The sequence below is a fragment of the Genypterus blacodes genome, unplaced genomic scaffold (assembly GCF_046128005.1).
Source record: "Genypterus blacodes isolate CSIRO-AG114 ecotype Tasmania unplaced genomic scaffold, CSIRO-AGI_Gbla_v1 ptg000098l_1, whole genome shotgun sequence".
Lineage (NCBI taxonomy): Eukaryota > Metazoa > Chordata > Actinopteri > Ophidiiformes > Ophidiidae > Genypterus > Genypterus blacodes.
In genome coordinates this window covers 1,573,583-1,587,579 of record NW_027466902.1, presented here as the reverse complement: position 1 = coordinate 1,587,579, position 13,997 = coordinate 1,573,583, and the positions used below count along the sequence as shown (strand labels likewise).

At 44.4% G+C, this 13,997-nt stretch overlaps 3 protein-coding genes and 1 long non-coding RNA gene across 8 annotated transcripts; 2 read left to right on the top strand and 2 right to left on the bottom strand.

Moving 5' to 3' along the window:
* Positions 1–1,611: 1,611 nt before the first annotated feature.
* Positions 1,612–5,840, top strand: LOC143007940 (heterogeneous nuclear ribonucleoprotein U-like protein 2). Of its 2 annotated transcripts, XM_076159450.1 has the most exons (12): positions 1,612–1,731; positions 1,827–2,947; positions 3,162–3,238; positions 3,398–3,652; positions 3,738–3,850; positions 3,954–4,220; positions 4,335–4,457; positions 4,598–4,699; positions 4,920–5,088; positions 5,232–5,459; positions 5,531–5,583; positions 5,704–5,840. In XM_076159450.1, the coding sequence occupies exons 2-12, from the start codon at positions 2,466–2,468 to the stop codon at positions 5,782–5,784; spliced, it is 1,950 nt and encodes a 649-aa protein (XP_076015565.1). In that variant the 5' UTR covers positions 1,612–1,731; positions 1,827–2,465; the 3' UTR covers positions 5,785–5,840. The 2 variants fall into 2 exon arrangements, with proteins under 2 accessions (XP_076015565.1, XP_076015564.1); XM_076159449.1 differs by having other exon boundaries at positions 1,612–2,947.
* Positions 5,841–5,889: 49 nt separating this feature from the next.
* Positions 5,890–9,108, bottom strand: nudt22 (nudix (nucleoside diphosphate linked moiety X)-type motif 22). Of its 4 annotated transcripts, none has more exons than XM_076159466.1 (7): positions 8,981–9,108; positions 7,954–8,136; positions 7,167–7,863; positions 6,935–7,054; positions 6,676–6,773; positions 6,392–6,485; positions 5,890–6,217 (listed from the first exon to the last, which is right to left on the bottom strand). In XM_076159466.1, the coding sequence occupies exons 2-7, from the start codon at positions 8,040–8,042 to the stop codon at positions 6,065–6,067; spliced, it is 1,251 nt and encodes a 416-aa protein (XP_076015581.1). In that variant the 5' UTR covers positions 8,043–8,136; positions 8,981–9,108; the 3' UTR covers positions 5,890–6,064. The 4 variants fall into 4 exon arrangements, with proteins under 4 accessions (XP_076015581.1, XP_076015584.1, XP_076015582.1 ...); XM_076159469.1 differs by lacking the exon at positions 8,981–9,108 and adding an exon at positions 8,871–8,948; XM_076159467.1 differs by lacking the exon at positions 8,981–9,108 and adding an exon at positions 8,841–8,918.
* Positions 9,089–13,714, top strand: dnajc4 (DnaJ (Hsp40) homolog, subfamily C, member 4). Its single transcript, XM_076159485.1, has 8 exons — positions 9,089–9,176; positions 9,643–9,808; positions 10,712–10,841; positions 10,939–11,029; positions 11,415–11,602; positions 11,745–11,912; positions 12,463–12,549; positions 12,678–13,714. Exons 3-8 carry the CDS (start codon positions 10,750–10,752, stop codon positions 12,772–12,774), a joined length of 723 nt encoding a protein of 240 aa, XP_076015600.1. The 5' UTR covers positions 9,089–9,176; positions 9,643–9,808; positions 10,712–10,749; the 3' UTR covers positions 12,775–13,714.
* Positions 9,817–11,482, bottom strand: LOC143007974 (uncharacterized). Its single transcript, XR_012964537.1, has 2 exons — positions 11,392–11,482; positions 9,817–10,348 (listed from the first exon to the last, which is right to left on the bottom strand). It is a non-coding gene; the product is annotated as an uncharacterized LOC143007974 (long non-coding RNA).
* Positions 13,715–13,997: the final 283 nt, after the last annotated feature.

Genomic DNA, 13,997 nt, shown 5'->3' with positions numbered 1-13,997 from the left:
ACAAACTTATATAATAATACACAGCAGAGCTCTGTCACGACCAACAAGCCTGGCAGTCTGTGTTCCAATGTGGAATTCCACATATAAATCAGATTTGACCTGTGTGTGCTCGTGATAGAAAGGCACACTTGTCCTTCCTGAGCGATGCATCTGCAACATTACATGTAGGTGTTTAGATTTATTAGCGACATTACAGACGGGACTCTGGCATCCAAAAGCCAAAAGTTCACAACCTTTGGCTTCAAATTTCCTATTTCGAACACACAGGTTCCAGCTAATTAAAGACAAGGATGAAGGTAAATCTGTACACATTTGAAAGTGCTGCATGCAGCCAATGAGTCTCTCACTGTGAATAGACTGTGAACATCAGTTTTAGATTCCTCTATACAGAACTTTCATCTTCTTCATTACTTTCCTGGATTAACAGTTGAGCTTAAGATGTCAGAATCTGGTGGGCACCATAGAGCGTGTGTGTGCCTGTTTATTTCTCCTCCAGGGTGCCATAAAAGAAAATCTGAACCCAACTGGGCCCTTCTAGGAAACATCCAGTTTTCCATTTCAAAACTTGTAGAAATGAACCATTATGGTCTTGAAACTTTGTCACAGCTGCAGGGGTGTAGCTTTGGGACCACTGGGCCCCTCATCCTTAATAAAATAATCCTACTGGAATTCTTTGAGCTCTCTCCAGCTGTGGATATTTGTCACCTTTCACCCCACCTGCAACTTCCACGTCAGGAGCATTTACTCAGGATGCTGATGTTGCTCTACTTACCCCAAAGTGGGAAAGCCTCATAAATGAACAGAACAAACAGACAGGGGGCGAACACCTGTGGAATACAATGCATTCCAATATAATAAGCCTGCAATAAACATTACTTACTATGGCCAGAAGTTGAAGCCAGTCAAAGACATACTAATAGACTTAGGTTACTATAGCAACCTTTTGAATGAAACCCATAAAAAACTAATGGCACTAATAGGGCCAAACTAGGGAATAGGGCTAATGGCACTATGAGACCATGATGATATGATGATCATGTGATGTTTTTGAGGGTGTATACTACGTTATGTTACATACTAATTTCCAGAAGTAGGATGGCTTTAGCGGGCCTTGGTTTTCATTATGTAGTCTAATAAATGTATTCATGTTGTTCATTCTGTTATCTGTTATATGATAAGATATGATACAATATGATAAGATATGATATGATTGCATATTATTCCATATTAGTTGTTTAATTTAATGTGTCTTTGTCATATAAATAAACACTTTCAATACAAAGGAATAGTGAATTTGTGAAATTGACAAACTGAACTCGTTCATGTTCGTTTTGCACTTAGCGCTTGGAGCGCCATCTGCTGGAAGTGAAACGTTTTCTGCTGTTAATACCAGATGTTAGCAGAAGTTCCTTTAATACATTTATACCAATACTTCTCTCAAAATACAAAGTCAGCGCCTTTTCTGTATAGCATTTTGTTGTGTGTATATCAGAGGAAGATTCATTCTCAGGCAACTTGACTTGGTGTAAAAGCTTGAAGATGTTTTGCGTCTTATCAGAGGGGATTCCTAGGGATTCCCATGATTTAACCTCTGTGGAGACTTCAACAGGGTCATTGACTGATTAGACCTGCCGCCTGCTATAATGCTGCTATCACCGTTGGAGTTCCGTGTGGCCAGGTGTGGACGACATTCGTTGTCCCTTGGGGAGGGATGAAAGAACAACATTGAACGTGAGTCACCTCTGTTTAAACAACCCGTCACCTCTTATCTTTCCTTTCATTCCCTCTTCTTCTCCTCTCTCAAACTGTCTGTCTTCTCAATCCAGGATGTGTACGTTGTTGTCGTCATTAGTGTCCCTCCTTGTAGTCTTCGGCCTCCTGTGTTGAGTCACGTGTTTGTTTAGTGCTTGTTTAGTGCTTGTTTGTTTTCCCCGATAAACAGATTACATCACTGTGCTGGATTGCATATTGTTTTTCTTGTGTTTGGGTGTGGGGTCTTTTGGATGGACCTGTTTTCTCTATGGACCTGGTGTTTGCTGAAGATTCTCCTGAAGAAGCCCCTCGGATGAGAGAGACTTACTTAAAACCAACCTATGTATAGGTAAGTTTTGGCTCATTTTACTTCTAATTTATGTTTTCTGTATTCAATAAAATGTTGTGTTTAATTAAAACCACAATAAGTCGTGAATAGGGGTCCATATATTGAAGTGTTTGCTTGTTAAACGGGATCTCAGTCTAGTTTAATTACCATTCAAGCTGAAGTGATGATTCTGCCCGCATGGTGGCAGTAAAGAGCACAGCAGTGTAGAAAACCCGAAAGTAAACTAGTGAAGAAGGATGAACCAGCCTATCATAATCCACGACACCATATTGAATCGTTGTTTTGTCCCCAGCCTCGGAATCTTTGAATGTTTGACGCGCTTTAGCTGTTGGTGAATAGTTAGAACTCAAAACAACGGAATAAAATGAAATTGTCGAAAATCAAAAAGTTCAAAGTGGCCGAGCTACGTGTCAGACTGAAAGAGCTCGGTTTGGACAGCAAAGGACTAAAGGCTGAGCTGGTGGACAGACTGTGGTCCGCACTGGGAGAAGGACCAGAGACACAAACGGGGCAGAGTGGACAACATGGCGGAGGAGAGGAGAGACAACAACAACAACAACAACAACAAGGTGACAGCGCACCGAGCCCGGCAGCGCCCGCAGAGCCGCTGACGGGCGTCATTTCTGCGGGTCTCCTCCCTACCTTGTGCGCCGGTTATGTTGGTTGTCCACCCGGGGAGTGCGCAGACTGTGTCCCAGATAAACCGGCATCTACCGGGGACTACACGGACTGTGCCACACAGACAGAGAGCCCGGCTGAGGTGGGCGAGCCGGGTGGCCACACAGAGGAGGAGACGGGCAGAGGGAGAGCGTTCTACGAGTTCAAAGAGGAGATCCGTTACAAAAGGTCAAAACCGTAACCCGAGCATCAAAAAATCTGTCCTAGAAGTGTGTTTACCTCTGATATATCTGATTTCAGTCATTCATAACGCTTGAGATTCAGTGCAGATACGTTTAAATCACAGATTAACATGATAATAATAGTCTTAGATGCTTGACATAGCCTCAGATGTTTGTTGTGAACCAGCATTCATCCTTCTTTCTTCTTTCTTCCCATCCAGGGCCAAATCATTACAACCTCCATTGGAGATGATGGACACAGAGGAAGACCATGGAGAGCAAGTCAGACTAGATCCATGTGAGTGTGATAAACTCTGGGACCAGACACCCTCCCAAATCATGATTACAGAATTATATGTAACCTCAGTCAATTCAGTGCTTGGTTTGAATAAAACTACAAGTACAGAAGAGCAGTAAAGGCGTTGTGAGTCCATACACGTGTTTGTTGTTTCTGCAGACGGTAGTGACCTCCATTTTGAGGCGGGTCCTGATGGTGCCACCGGCCAGCCCAGGTTTTGGAGTCGGTTCCCCCTGATGTGGTCGGGCTGTAGGCTCACCCACGGGGCGCTGCGGGGCAAGGTGGGCTTTGAGGTGAGACTGGAGAGGAAATTGTTGCCTTCACTGTCGGGAGAAGAAGAGGAAGGAGGGCGAGTGGATCAGCTTTACGGCTTGAGAGTCGGCTGGTCGCTGGCTCACAGCTCTCTGCTGCTGGGTGAGGATTGGCTTTATTTCATGATTTCCTAGTTGGCAGAACATCATTTGAACATTATCATCATTTTCTTTCTGCCTCCTCACAGGTGAAGATGAATTGTCTTATGCCTATGATGGTCGTGGTAAAAAAGTGTCTGGTGGAACGGAGGAGGAGTTTGGAGAACTCTTTTCAGAGGGCGACATCATTGGCTGTTACGCTGTGAGTGACGCCTCTCTGCTGTCTACATTTAAATTACAGTCATAACCAATCATTTGCTGGGTTTTGATTTTGTATTTCCTGTGTGTTTGGCATACACACACAGTCTTTCTCCCCAGACGGTGCCGCTGAGCTTTCCTTCCAGAAGAACGGCCGTTTCCTGGGTGTGGCCTTTTACCTGGACGCCTCTGTGCTGCAGGGTCATGCTCTGTTCCCTCATGCTCTCTGTAAGAGCTGCTCAGTTAGATTCCACCTGGACCCCACCGCTCCTCCCTGGTACCCCGGCCCTGATGGTTTCACCCCTCTGGCAGCGCTCCCTGCCAGTGACAGGCTGCGGGGTCAACTAGCTCCTTCCTCCAAAGCACAGTGTGACGTGAGTGCACAGTGTTTATTATGAGGGCTGAATGTAGACGGTATGATGGATGTTGATTGGATGTTGTTTCTAAGTTCATGTGTGCCTGCGTACTTGTACATTTTTTCATGTTAGGTGGTGTTGATGGTGGGACTTCCAGGTTCTGGAAAGAGCCACTGGGCCAGGGTTCACAGGGATCAGCATCCAGTCAGGCGTTTCCGAATCTTGGGCACTGAGGAGCTGCTTGCCTGTATGCTTGTTAGTAAAAATGCCCACTCTGTCATTTCACTCAAGGATACCTGCGTGTTACCTGTTGAGATTTATGACCGCGCGTGTGTGTGTGTGTGTGTGTGTGTGTGTGTGTGTGTGTGTGTGTGTGTGTGAATGTGTGTGTGTAGGATGGAGGTCAGAGGGAGAGCAGGCTGCGTCAGGCCTCTCAGTGTCTAACTGATTTGATCAAGTTGGCCTCTCACACTCCAGCCAACTACATCATTGACCAGGTAACAAGTCACAACACACTGGAAACAACCAAACAATAGATCCTTATTAATGTCTGTGTTTTAAAATCTTATTCATATCTGTTTGGTTTGCTTCCACTGATCCACAGATTATCTAAACATTTTCTTTTTATATCATATTAGATGATGCTTTTTTCCACGTCAACAAACTGCATCTGCCAAGTTCTCTTCTCACACTCTTGTGCCTTCTCTCTGATTCCAGGCTAACATCCTCTTCTCTGCGCGCCGTCACAAGCTGCAGCTGTTCAGAGGATTCAGGCGACGAGTGGTGGTGGTTTTCCCTTCAGCTGAAGAGTGGAAGAGACGACTGGTCCAGCACCGAACACAGAACCATGAGCAGATACCTGAGACCGCACTGCTCAAACTCCAAGGTTTGACCAGAGCAGATACGATAGATTACCATCTGAGGGGTGGAATGATGTCCAGCTTGAGTCGTAGTGGTGTTAAACTTATCAGGAGCACAGAAACGGATTATTCACTTATTTCCGATGCTTCTTCTGCCTTCTCCCTCCAGTGAGCTGCAGCCTTCCAGAGCAGCAGAGCGAACTGATGGAAGAGCTGCAGTATGCTGAGCTCCCCGAGGCGCAGGCACAGTCCCTCCTGCAGGAGTACAGGGAGGAGGCCCGCAGGCTGCTACCGCCCATTCCCAAACAAGAGAAGAAGAAACCATGGCTTAAGAAGCGAAGACGCCTCCCTCATGGCTTCCCCCCCTCTCTAAAGAGCCAATGGAACAGGCCAAACCGTAAGTTGGATAAATGATAAATGCTTCAGTAATGTTTTGTTATATATGATTGCCATACATTTCTGTTGTAGAGTGGAATGAGACAGGAGTCCACCTGCAGTCATGGAGTCAGCAGCCAAGATCTGTGAGTATCATGTAATACAACATCAACAAACACCTCAACACTTGGCTCCCGATGTTCCTCTGACCTGATGTGTCACAGCCGTTAAGATCTGAATGTTCCTGTGTGTTGATTAAATTGTAGTGGAATGCAGTTTATCAAGACCAGGGGTGTTACTACACCAGCGGAGACTTTGCTTACGGCAGCTATCAGGTTTACTGCTGAAGGACAAAGGAGCACAACGAAGCAGAAGACCCTGTGTTTAATACCAAGACAACAATACTGGTGATGTCATTTATTTTGATAATGGCCAAATCACACACAGAGACATGATGCACTACCTGCTTTGACTTATCAGTGTGTATTTAATCGTTTTAATGGCAGAAACAAGGTCACTTTAAATACAATTTCACAAATAATGCAAATTATATTTTAACCAGATTGTTACAACTGTACAGTGAAAGGAATAAAGTTGATATAACAGTCTCTCTTTGTCAAACCCGGATCAGTTTGCAGAGGTGATGTTGTGTGTGTCGGCTGGTGTGGTGTCATCTTGTCCTCTATCAGCCATCACCATCTGAAACAGCAGCACCGCTCCTTTAGCTGAGGGACACAGCTCCGTCCACAGAGGGCTGTGTGTGTCCAGCTGCAAAATCTCCTTCAGACACCACAGGGCAGACATGTCATTATGTCACATAGGACACCATTAGTCTACTTGTGTAACTTTGTACAGTACTTTAGATCTCATACAACGGCTCTAAGGGAAACTGTGTCACTGTGTTAATGCTGTGCTCAGTATTTCTTCTATTTGTATTTGTTGAGTGTTGCTTACTGCTCTGCTGAGGAAGATGATATCTGTAGACTCTTGGGCCTCGGCTCCTCCCATCCAGTACAGCGTTTTAACTTCATCAGAAGATAACGAACAGCTGGAAACATGTGAACTTGTTTGCTTCATTTAATCTCTTAACAACATTCATACATGTTTTATGTAATTGGCCTATATTTTGCATTTCTATTGCTAGTAACCTTCAAAGACATTACATTTCCTTGACTCCGTGTTGAGTGCTTTACAGAGTAACAGCACTGTAGGGAAGAATATTAACATGCTGGGCCTACCTGATGTAGAACTCAGCGCTTGGCCTGCCAGCGCTGGTGTGATTGAGAGCGACCCCCATCAAAACAGGTTCTCCAAGGAAGCTCAGAGGAACATTCACCTGGACACACAGAAGAAAGAGGAGGACAAAGTCATATATACTTCCTTCATACCGTATCTGCTTTATGTATCTGATAAGAACTGGAATTTAAAGTGAATGTCAACTTGACATGAATTAAAAAGGCGATCATGGATGTTGGAGGCACAGAGCAGGACACCCACCTCGTCTCTGATCTCACTGCACACGGAGGAGAAGAGCTCTGAGACCACAGCCTCTGGCCTCTGCTGGAGTAAAGCTATGCTGATCTGCTCCTCGCTCACAGCCAGACCTTCACATACCAACTAGAGAGAGCAGCCATGGTATGAATAGGTTTCCATAGGATCGAGACTACGTAACGGCAACATCAGATCATGTGTGACCCCCCTTCCCATCTGGCAGCTTTGTCCACCTCACCTTAGGCTCTGGGTGTCCCCCGGGAATGTCCAGGCTCTCTGGCGCCTCTGCCACCCTCTTGCTCCTCCTGATCAACACCACCTGTCCGTCATCGGTGCACAGGACCCCACCCACCCCCAGAGGCTGGGCCAGCAATGCCAGAGGATCATTAAATTCTGCCTCTCCGCGCTTACGGAGGTCCACTGCTTGACCGGACCAGTTTGTTCCAAGGAAGTCCTTGTAACATGTAAGGCCTAGTCGCAGAGTGAGGACTGGCCTGGTGTCTCCATCATCTGTGTTTACGTCTGTGCATGAAGGATCAGACGTTATGCCCTCAGATGGACGGCAATCACAAGTGGAGGAAGTTTGGACAAATGTTTTGGCGGTCTCTTGGGTGATACCATTGTGGCACAAACTGTTTTCAACAGCGTGTAGCACAGGAACTATGGCTGGATCGGTGTCAGGTGAGCCCTCCTGTCCTCTATCTCCACCGTGTAATTCACCCTCCATGAGCCCTGCACAGGCAATGTTGGGTGACACATTGCAGGGTGGGTGTTTGGTAGAAACGGAGGATGATGGGTGGCACTCTGGGTAGACTAAGCTGAAAGAGTGGAGTCTGAACTTGGCCCCATTAAAAAGCCAAGGGTTCTTTGACACACGCTCAGTCCACACCTTCTCTATGTGGCTCTGTAGCGACGCATCTGTCTGCCTGTCATATCTGAGGGAAGGAAAGGAGAGACAAAGTGATTCCCAAAGAAACTTTATGTAGCAAGTTTTTTTCGAGAGTAGTAATACTGTATAGTTGTACCTTTCGGAGAGTTCTACTTGAACTTGGGACTGAAGCAGCCCACCCCAGGGTGCACAGTGGAGCAGCACAGACACCTCAGGGTCCATCATCGCTCACCGTCTTCACTTATCTCTCCAGTGACAGCATAACAACTCGGTAAAGTGATACTCCTCTTATCCTCCCATTTGAAAAATAACCTGTAAACTTCAAAACAAACCTTCCATAAAGCTACCAATATTTACTTTTTGATAAATGAAATGTGATGTACAAAACCGAAGTGTTGTAGATTAACTGTAGGACAGGAACTGAACTTCTTAACAGCGACAAAGATCACAGTTGCTTAATGACTATTACCTAACAGCTTCTGATAAGTACACGATGACAGAAATACTGTCAAGTCATACAAGAGAAATGCGGTCACACCTGTCGTTAGTCGAATTAGCCAACATACCAAATATTAATACACTATCGTGAATGACATCGTAACTTGTGAAAGCAAGAACAACAGGTTTGTATCCATATCATAAAATGCGAACCAACATAAACATCACAGCGTCTTTCCACAAAAAAGTTGTGTTTACTTCCGGAAGGGTTCCTCCAACTTCTGGCAGCCGGCGTTGGATTGTCCACTCTTTTTGTTAATCAAATCTGATGCGAAAACAAACAACGCCCTGGAACTATCACACCTTAAAGGAATGCAACAATTGGCGATACTATTAAGTTCAAAATGTCTGCTGTTAAAAAGGTAAACTGAGTGTATCCAGAGAGGCATCACTGGTTTTTGCTCATGCAGGGTTAGGGTTTCTGGTCCAGTCTGGCTGAGCTCTTCGGACGCGGCTATCAAATGTTAATAAATACAACAGCGTTACTCCAGTATAAGTTTGGGCAAGCCTACATACATAACACACCTAAAGACTGTTCTGTTATTAGATATTCACCCGACGGACAGCTGAGGACAAATCCTAGTCTCATCTCAGTCGGCAATCATAAAGATCTACCACAACCTGTTAAACCAAAGTCTTAAATCCAGCAGGACCTTCTATCTTACCTCCACTGGCGACTGGAGACTTCAGTTGGAGCAAAGTGAGGAAGCGCTTTTCCTTTTCAATGGGTGCAGGAGAGCCCAGTGGCCTCTAGGTGGGGCTGTTTCTAGTGAGTCAGAACATCTACGTGTACGTGTGTAGATTCCAGTGCAGGCGGTCTGTAGTGGAACAAACTTTCACCTTCCTTGCCTGTTGTTTCAAGTAAGCACCAGCCGTTAAGTTCTCACAAAGCGTGAAGTTTTCTCAAAATGTTGTCTTTTTAGTTAGCTTTGCGCCATGGCTAAAGTAAATACTAAGGTGACGCCGAGGTTAGGGCTGCCGAGTCTTCCGCACTTTCGGTTTTCAGAATTAAAGTCAACCACAATAGCTGCGGTGAGAAGTAACGGCACTTTCCTGGTAACCAAAGGACTTGACAAAACAGACTGTAGAAAAATATAAATAACCTTTTAACACGAAAGCAAAACCAAATGTCGACTTTGTTTATGGACATTCTCCACGATAAGGAATTTGTATACTGAAAGGCCATGCCTTTAGGCTAGGTTTAGCTCCCCTAAGCGCTCAATAACTGTTAAATGTACTCTCATTCACATGGCCAACAACAACATTAACAACAATTTATGATAACGAATGAAATCTAACGATTCATCCTATTCTCTGTACAATCTAGACTCCAATATCCTCCACGAAACTATCTGTAGTGTAGATTAAAACCTACACTTTTATTTTGACGACGAGCATCGTTTCCGGTTGTAGTTCCATAACCTCAACAAAGCATTTCGGCCACACTTATGCAACTGCAGCGTCCAGAGCAGCGGCCACCTATTAACTGCAGGTAAGCTACTTTTTATTTTATTTACTTCAGTGTTTGGGTTTACTATGTTTTCGATTTTATATCATGGTTCCTCTCCACCTTTCATGGTTCATCTCTCGTTAAACTAGCTAGCTAACAACATCGACCATTAGCTGCAGAGCTCAGCCAGCAGAACAAAGTGTCCTCACTTGAAACGCATCAGATCTTTGTGCTGATAACTTAACAAGCCTCGCCGTTGCATACTTTATTTAGTGTGCAAACATAGTACACAATCGGTCCTTTTTGTTGTTAGACGCACGCTTTATATAGTTTTTACGCGAAAACCTGTACCGACGAGTGGCTAAAACAAAAGTATACAAAAACCATAAACGGACAAAGCTGCGTTGTTTTACTGCACTTCTGTTTCAGCAGACAGTGTGAGAAGCTGCAGAATCAGCTGGTAGTCTTGCTTCGTGTCTGCTTCACTCACTTGCCTCCTGTGTTGTGGTCCACACTCCACAGTGAGGTGACGTCACGCGTATTCAGATGAGGGCCAGCTACTAACATTCTCTGTGGAAATAGACTGAAAGGGGAATACACACACATGCTTGGATGTAAAATAAAAAGAAGAAAGAATGAAGTCCTTGAAAGAAACTGTAAGCTTCAACAGCTATCAAAACATTCAAGCTAGACAGACCACATAAATAATAAGGACTCATGTCTTAAGGCTGCTGATTATTAAGTTAATAAATAATATAAACACCATGATAAATAAGAACATTTACATACATTTATTCACATATATTCTTCATATTGGCAGCAAATGTTTGTTGAAAGTCTGCCACTAAAGTTGACCAAATGTTGTAACTGTGAACTGACTGTGTTGTGTCTTATGAGCGTTTAATATTTTAATTGCAAATGACCTCTATTGTCTCTTCTCCTCCAAGTTCACTCTCTTCACCAAGACCTCTCTAAAGTTCCGCCATGCTGCAGGAGGCTCAGCTGCATCTGTGCCAGAGCTGTTTACTCTGCTGCAAGAGTGGATTGCGCCTTCTCTCCCAGCGCTCCACACACAGGTAGGCTGTATGGCCCAAATACAACTCACAATTGTTGTTTTGTTACTGGTCAGCAAAAAAGTGTTTTGTCCTGAGCTCTTTGTTGTTTTTACTGCAGAATGGCTTTGAACCACTACAAACTCCTGGGAGTCAAATCTGACGCCACCTTGGATGAAATAAAAAATGCATTTTTTGACAAATCAAAAAAGGTGAGGAACTCTTCACTCATCAACAAGCTGTACATTTATCTATATATTTATTTATATATATACTGTGGGGACGTTATCACTCGTTTCTCTCTCTGGCCACACGAGGGCAGTCTTTCACAGCCAATAACCGTTTCATTGTGGGCCTTTGGTATTAGCAGCACATAAATAAGGATAATGGTGATTAAAAAAAATAGCTGTGTGTTTTTTTTTATCTAATTTAAGTGAAAATGAAGTCACTCTTCTGATGCAAAGTGTCTTTGTGTATACGGATAATACCCATGCTGAGCCAGAATGTGCTTTTCTGTTTATGCACGTAAACACTATGTTTGTTATTGGGATGTAGATTCAGTGCTGTATCTCACCTTCTGCTCTCATGATGTTGCAGCTGCACCCAGACAGCGACCCATCTAATCCAGCACTGCACGGCCAGTTTGTGGAGCTGAACGAGGCTTACCGGGTGCTGAGCAAGGAGATGAGCAGGAAGGAGTATGACCTCAAAATCAGACATCCGTACAGCAGCAGCAGCAGCCCAGGCTTCAGACCCACCTCCAGCTACACCAGCTACAGAGAGAGGTGACGTCAAACAAACTGTCTCAATACACGCCGGATATATTGTCTCATATAACTTAACCTTTCGCCACACTCTTAAATGCTTTGCCACCTTTGGTTTTGTCAATATCAGCCCTGTAACCCTTTTTTATTACTTCACCATCAGTGCGGAAAGACAAGACCATATGCGTTACTGGGAGCAGTTTCGTCACGCCAATGCTCAGGAGATGACGGCAGAGGAGTGGCAGAAGAGGCGGAGGGCAAACTTCCGCCTGCTGGGCTACTGTGTGATCACTATGTTGGTTAGTGTGGGAGCTCACTTCATTTTCTTCAGGTAAAAACCCCACACGACACGGCGTCACACACAAGTCCGTGTTTAGCAATCAAGTTCTATGATGGGATTCTTGTAATCATGTAAAAGGCAAACATGTAGGTGTATATTTGGTATAATTACATATTATTACATATGATCAATGCCTCAATCTTGGTTTATGATCGTCTCAAATCCATAGTCATGTTTTCCTGTCAGTGTTTCCATTGCTGCTGTTGTGATTTTGCCTTTGCCGCACGTTCACATCCTGATGAACCGGACTGTTATTGTGTCGGGTCTCCCCTGCCATGTGTCTTGGCACGACCTCATGGCTCACTGCCACGTGTCTGTTTTCACACACACAGGGTCGGTGCCACTTCTGTTTGACGAGATCCACTCCTTTATGGTGTGAAGCCTGTGTTGCAACAGCTGTATAAACCCATTAGAGAGCCCTGTGTATACACTTGTTGTACTGTTTGCGGAACACCCAGTTTGAGGTCATGCAGACGTGGATGGTGCGTGTTAAGGATCGCTCTTCTCTCTCTCTCTCTCTCTCTCTCGATCTTTCTTTCAGGCAACTTGAAGGAGTTCATAACAACTTCATGGATGAGAAAGATAGAGTCATCACTGAAATCTATAATGAATCCAAAGAGAGGGCCAAGTGAGTGACAGCTGCAACTTCTAAGAGTATTTTCTTCCTTGTTGAGTGAATTTGTATATGTTATCTAATGACATGGCATATTTGTGATTGTGCAACACAATTCTGAATGCATTTCCTGTTTCTTTCAGATTCAACGGGTTCAAGAAGCAGAGAGAGATCTTGCGACAGAAACACGCAGAGTTCCTGGAAAAATACAACAATTCCAACGGAGGGCAGGACAAGTAGAAGTCTCCAGCTGTGTTGGAACCTCTGGAACAGTGACTTGCTCAGCTGGATAAGTGGGGCTGCAGATTGAATGTGGTTGACATTTTAGAGTTTTAGGGATCTTTCCCCCCTTCACCTGTTTATACCAAATGTGTGTTTATGCACCCACACGTCTCCTCAGATGGGAGGCTGAGGAGCTGATGACAGTTTGAGCTGAAACACGAATGAACAAGACAGATAAGGGGGGATGTTTAGGATGACTCGGGGGATCTGAAGGGTCCAGCTCTGAGCACAGACCACTCAAGTATTTCTCCGCAGGGGAACCATAAGGAACACTGTCAAACTGCACAATGGCCTCTCTCCTGGTTTTGCTGCACTGCCAATCAGAGTTCACACAGAAAGAAGTGAATAAGAAGAAGTATAGCTGTGAATGGGGCGAAACCTGATATGACTAACGATCACATGGACAAAAACTGAAGTGGGATCCCTTCAGTTGACGGTTTAGTGCGGCCTCGGGACTCTGGCACTGCACACACAGGGGGTCGGTTAGGTCACATGACGACACTTGTCATTCATTTCCTCCTTTGCACAATTGCGCAAGCGTGCTACAGATGGTGTTTTTAAGCTGTGCGATCTCGGGCCATTGTTAATGTGTTTCAACGTTACTGTAGAAAGGCTGTGATTGAACCATAGCAGCGGATCTGTTAGTGATCCCTCCTATGACTTGAAACGGGGTGATACTAATTTATTTTTTAAGGGAATTGTTGTAATATTTGAATCATGGGAAATGGAGTGATTGACCCATCGTAGCCTGATGAACCTTTACCATTAAGCCTTTCTGACATTTGAGATTGTCGCAATTTTTCTGTGTAATATTTCCCTAGACGGATGAAATGTGACAAATGATTTAAACTTCAACGTTTGCCAATCAATCATTACATCTGGTTTGCTTTGTCTCTTATTCGGGAAGGCTTTGATTTGGCTTCAGTGTCTTGCAGTGGACTGACAAAGCAGATCACACCGGTGTTCAATCGTTTCTGGTTTAGATTGATCACAGAAGAAATAATAAATTACAAAATGTCAACAGTTAAGTAATCATCATTTAAATACAAGATGCATTTCATTATCAATGTGTCTGCTTGTAGTTAGAGGGCCGTCTGTCACCTTTCAATGAGCAACCACACGCAGGAGAACACCGTGTCGTGATTAGACAATAATTCATCTGCACTGAATCAGAATTCAAA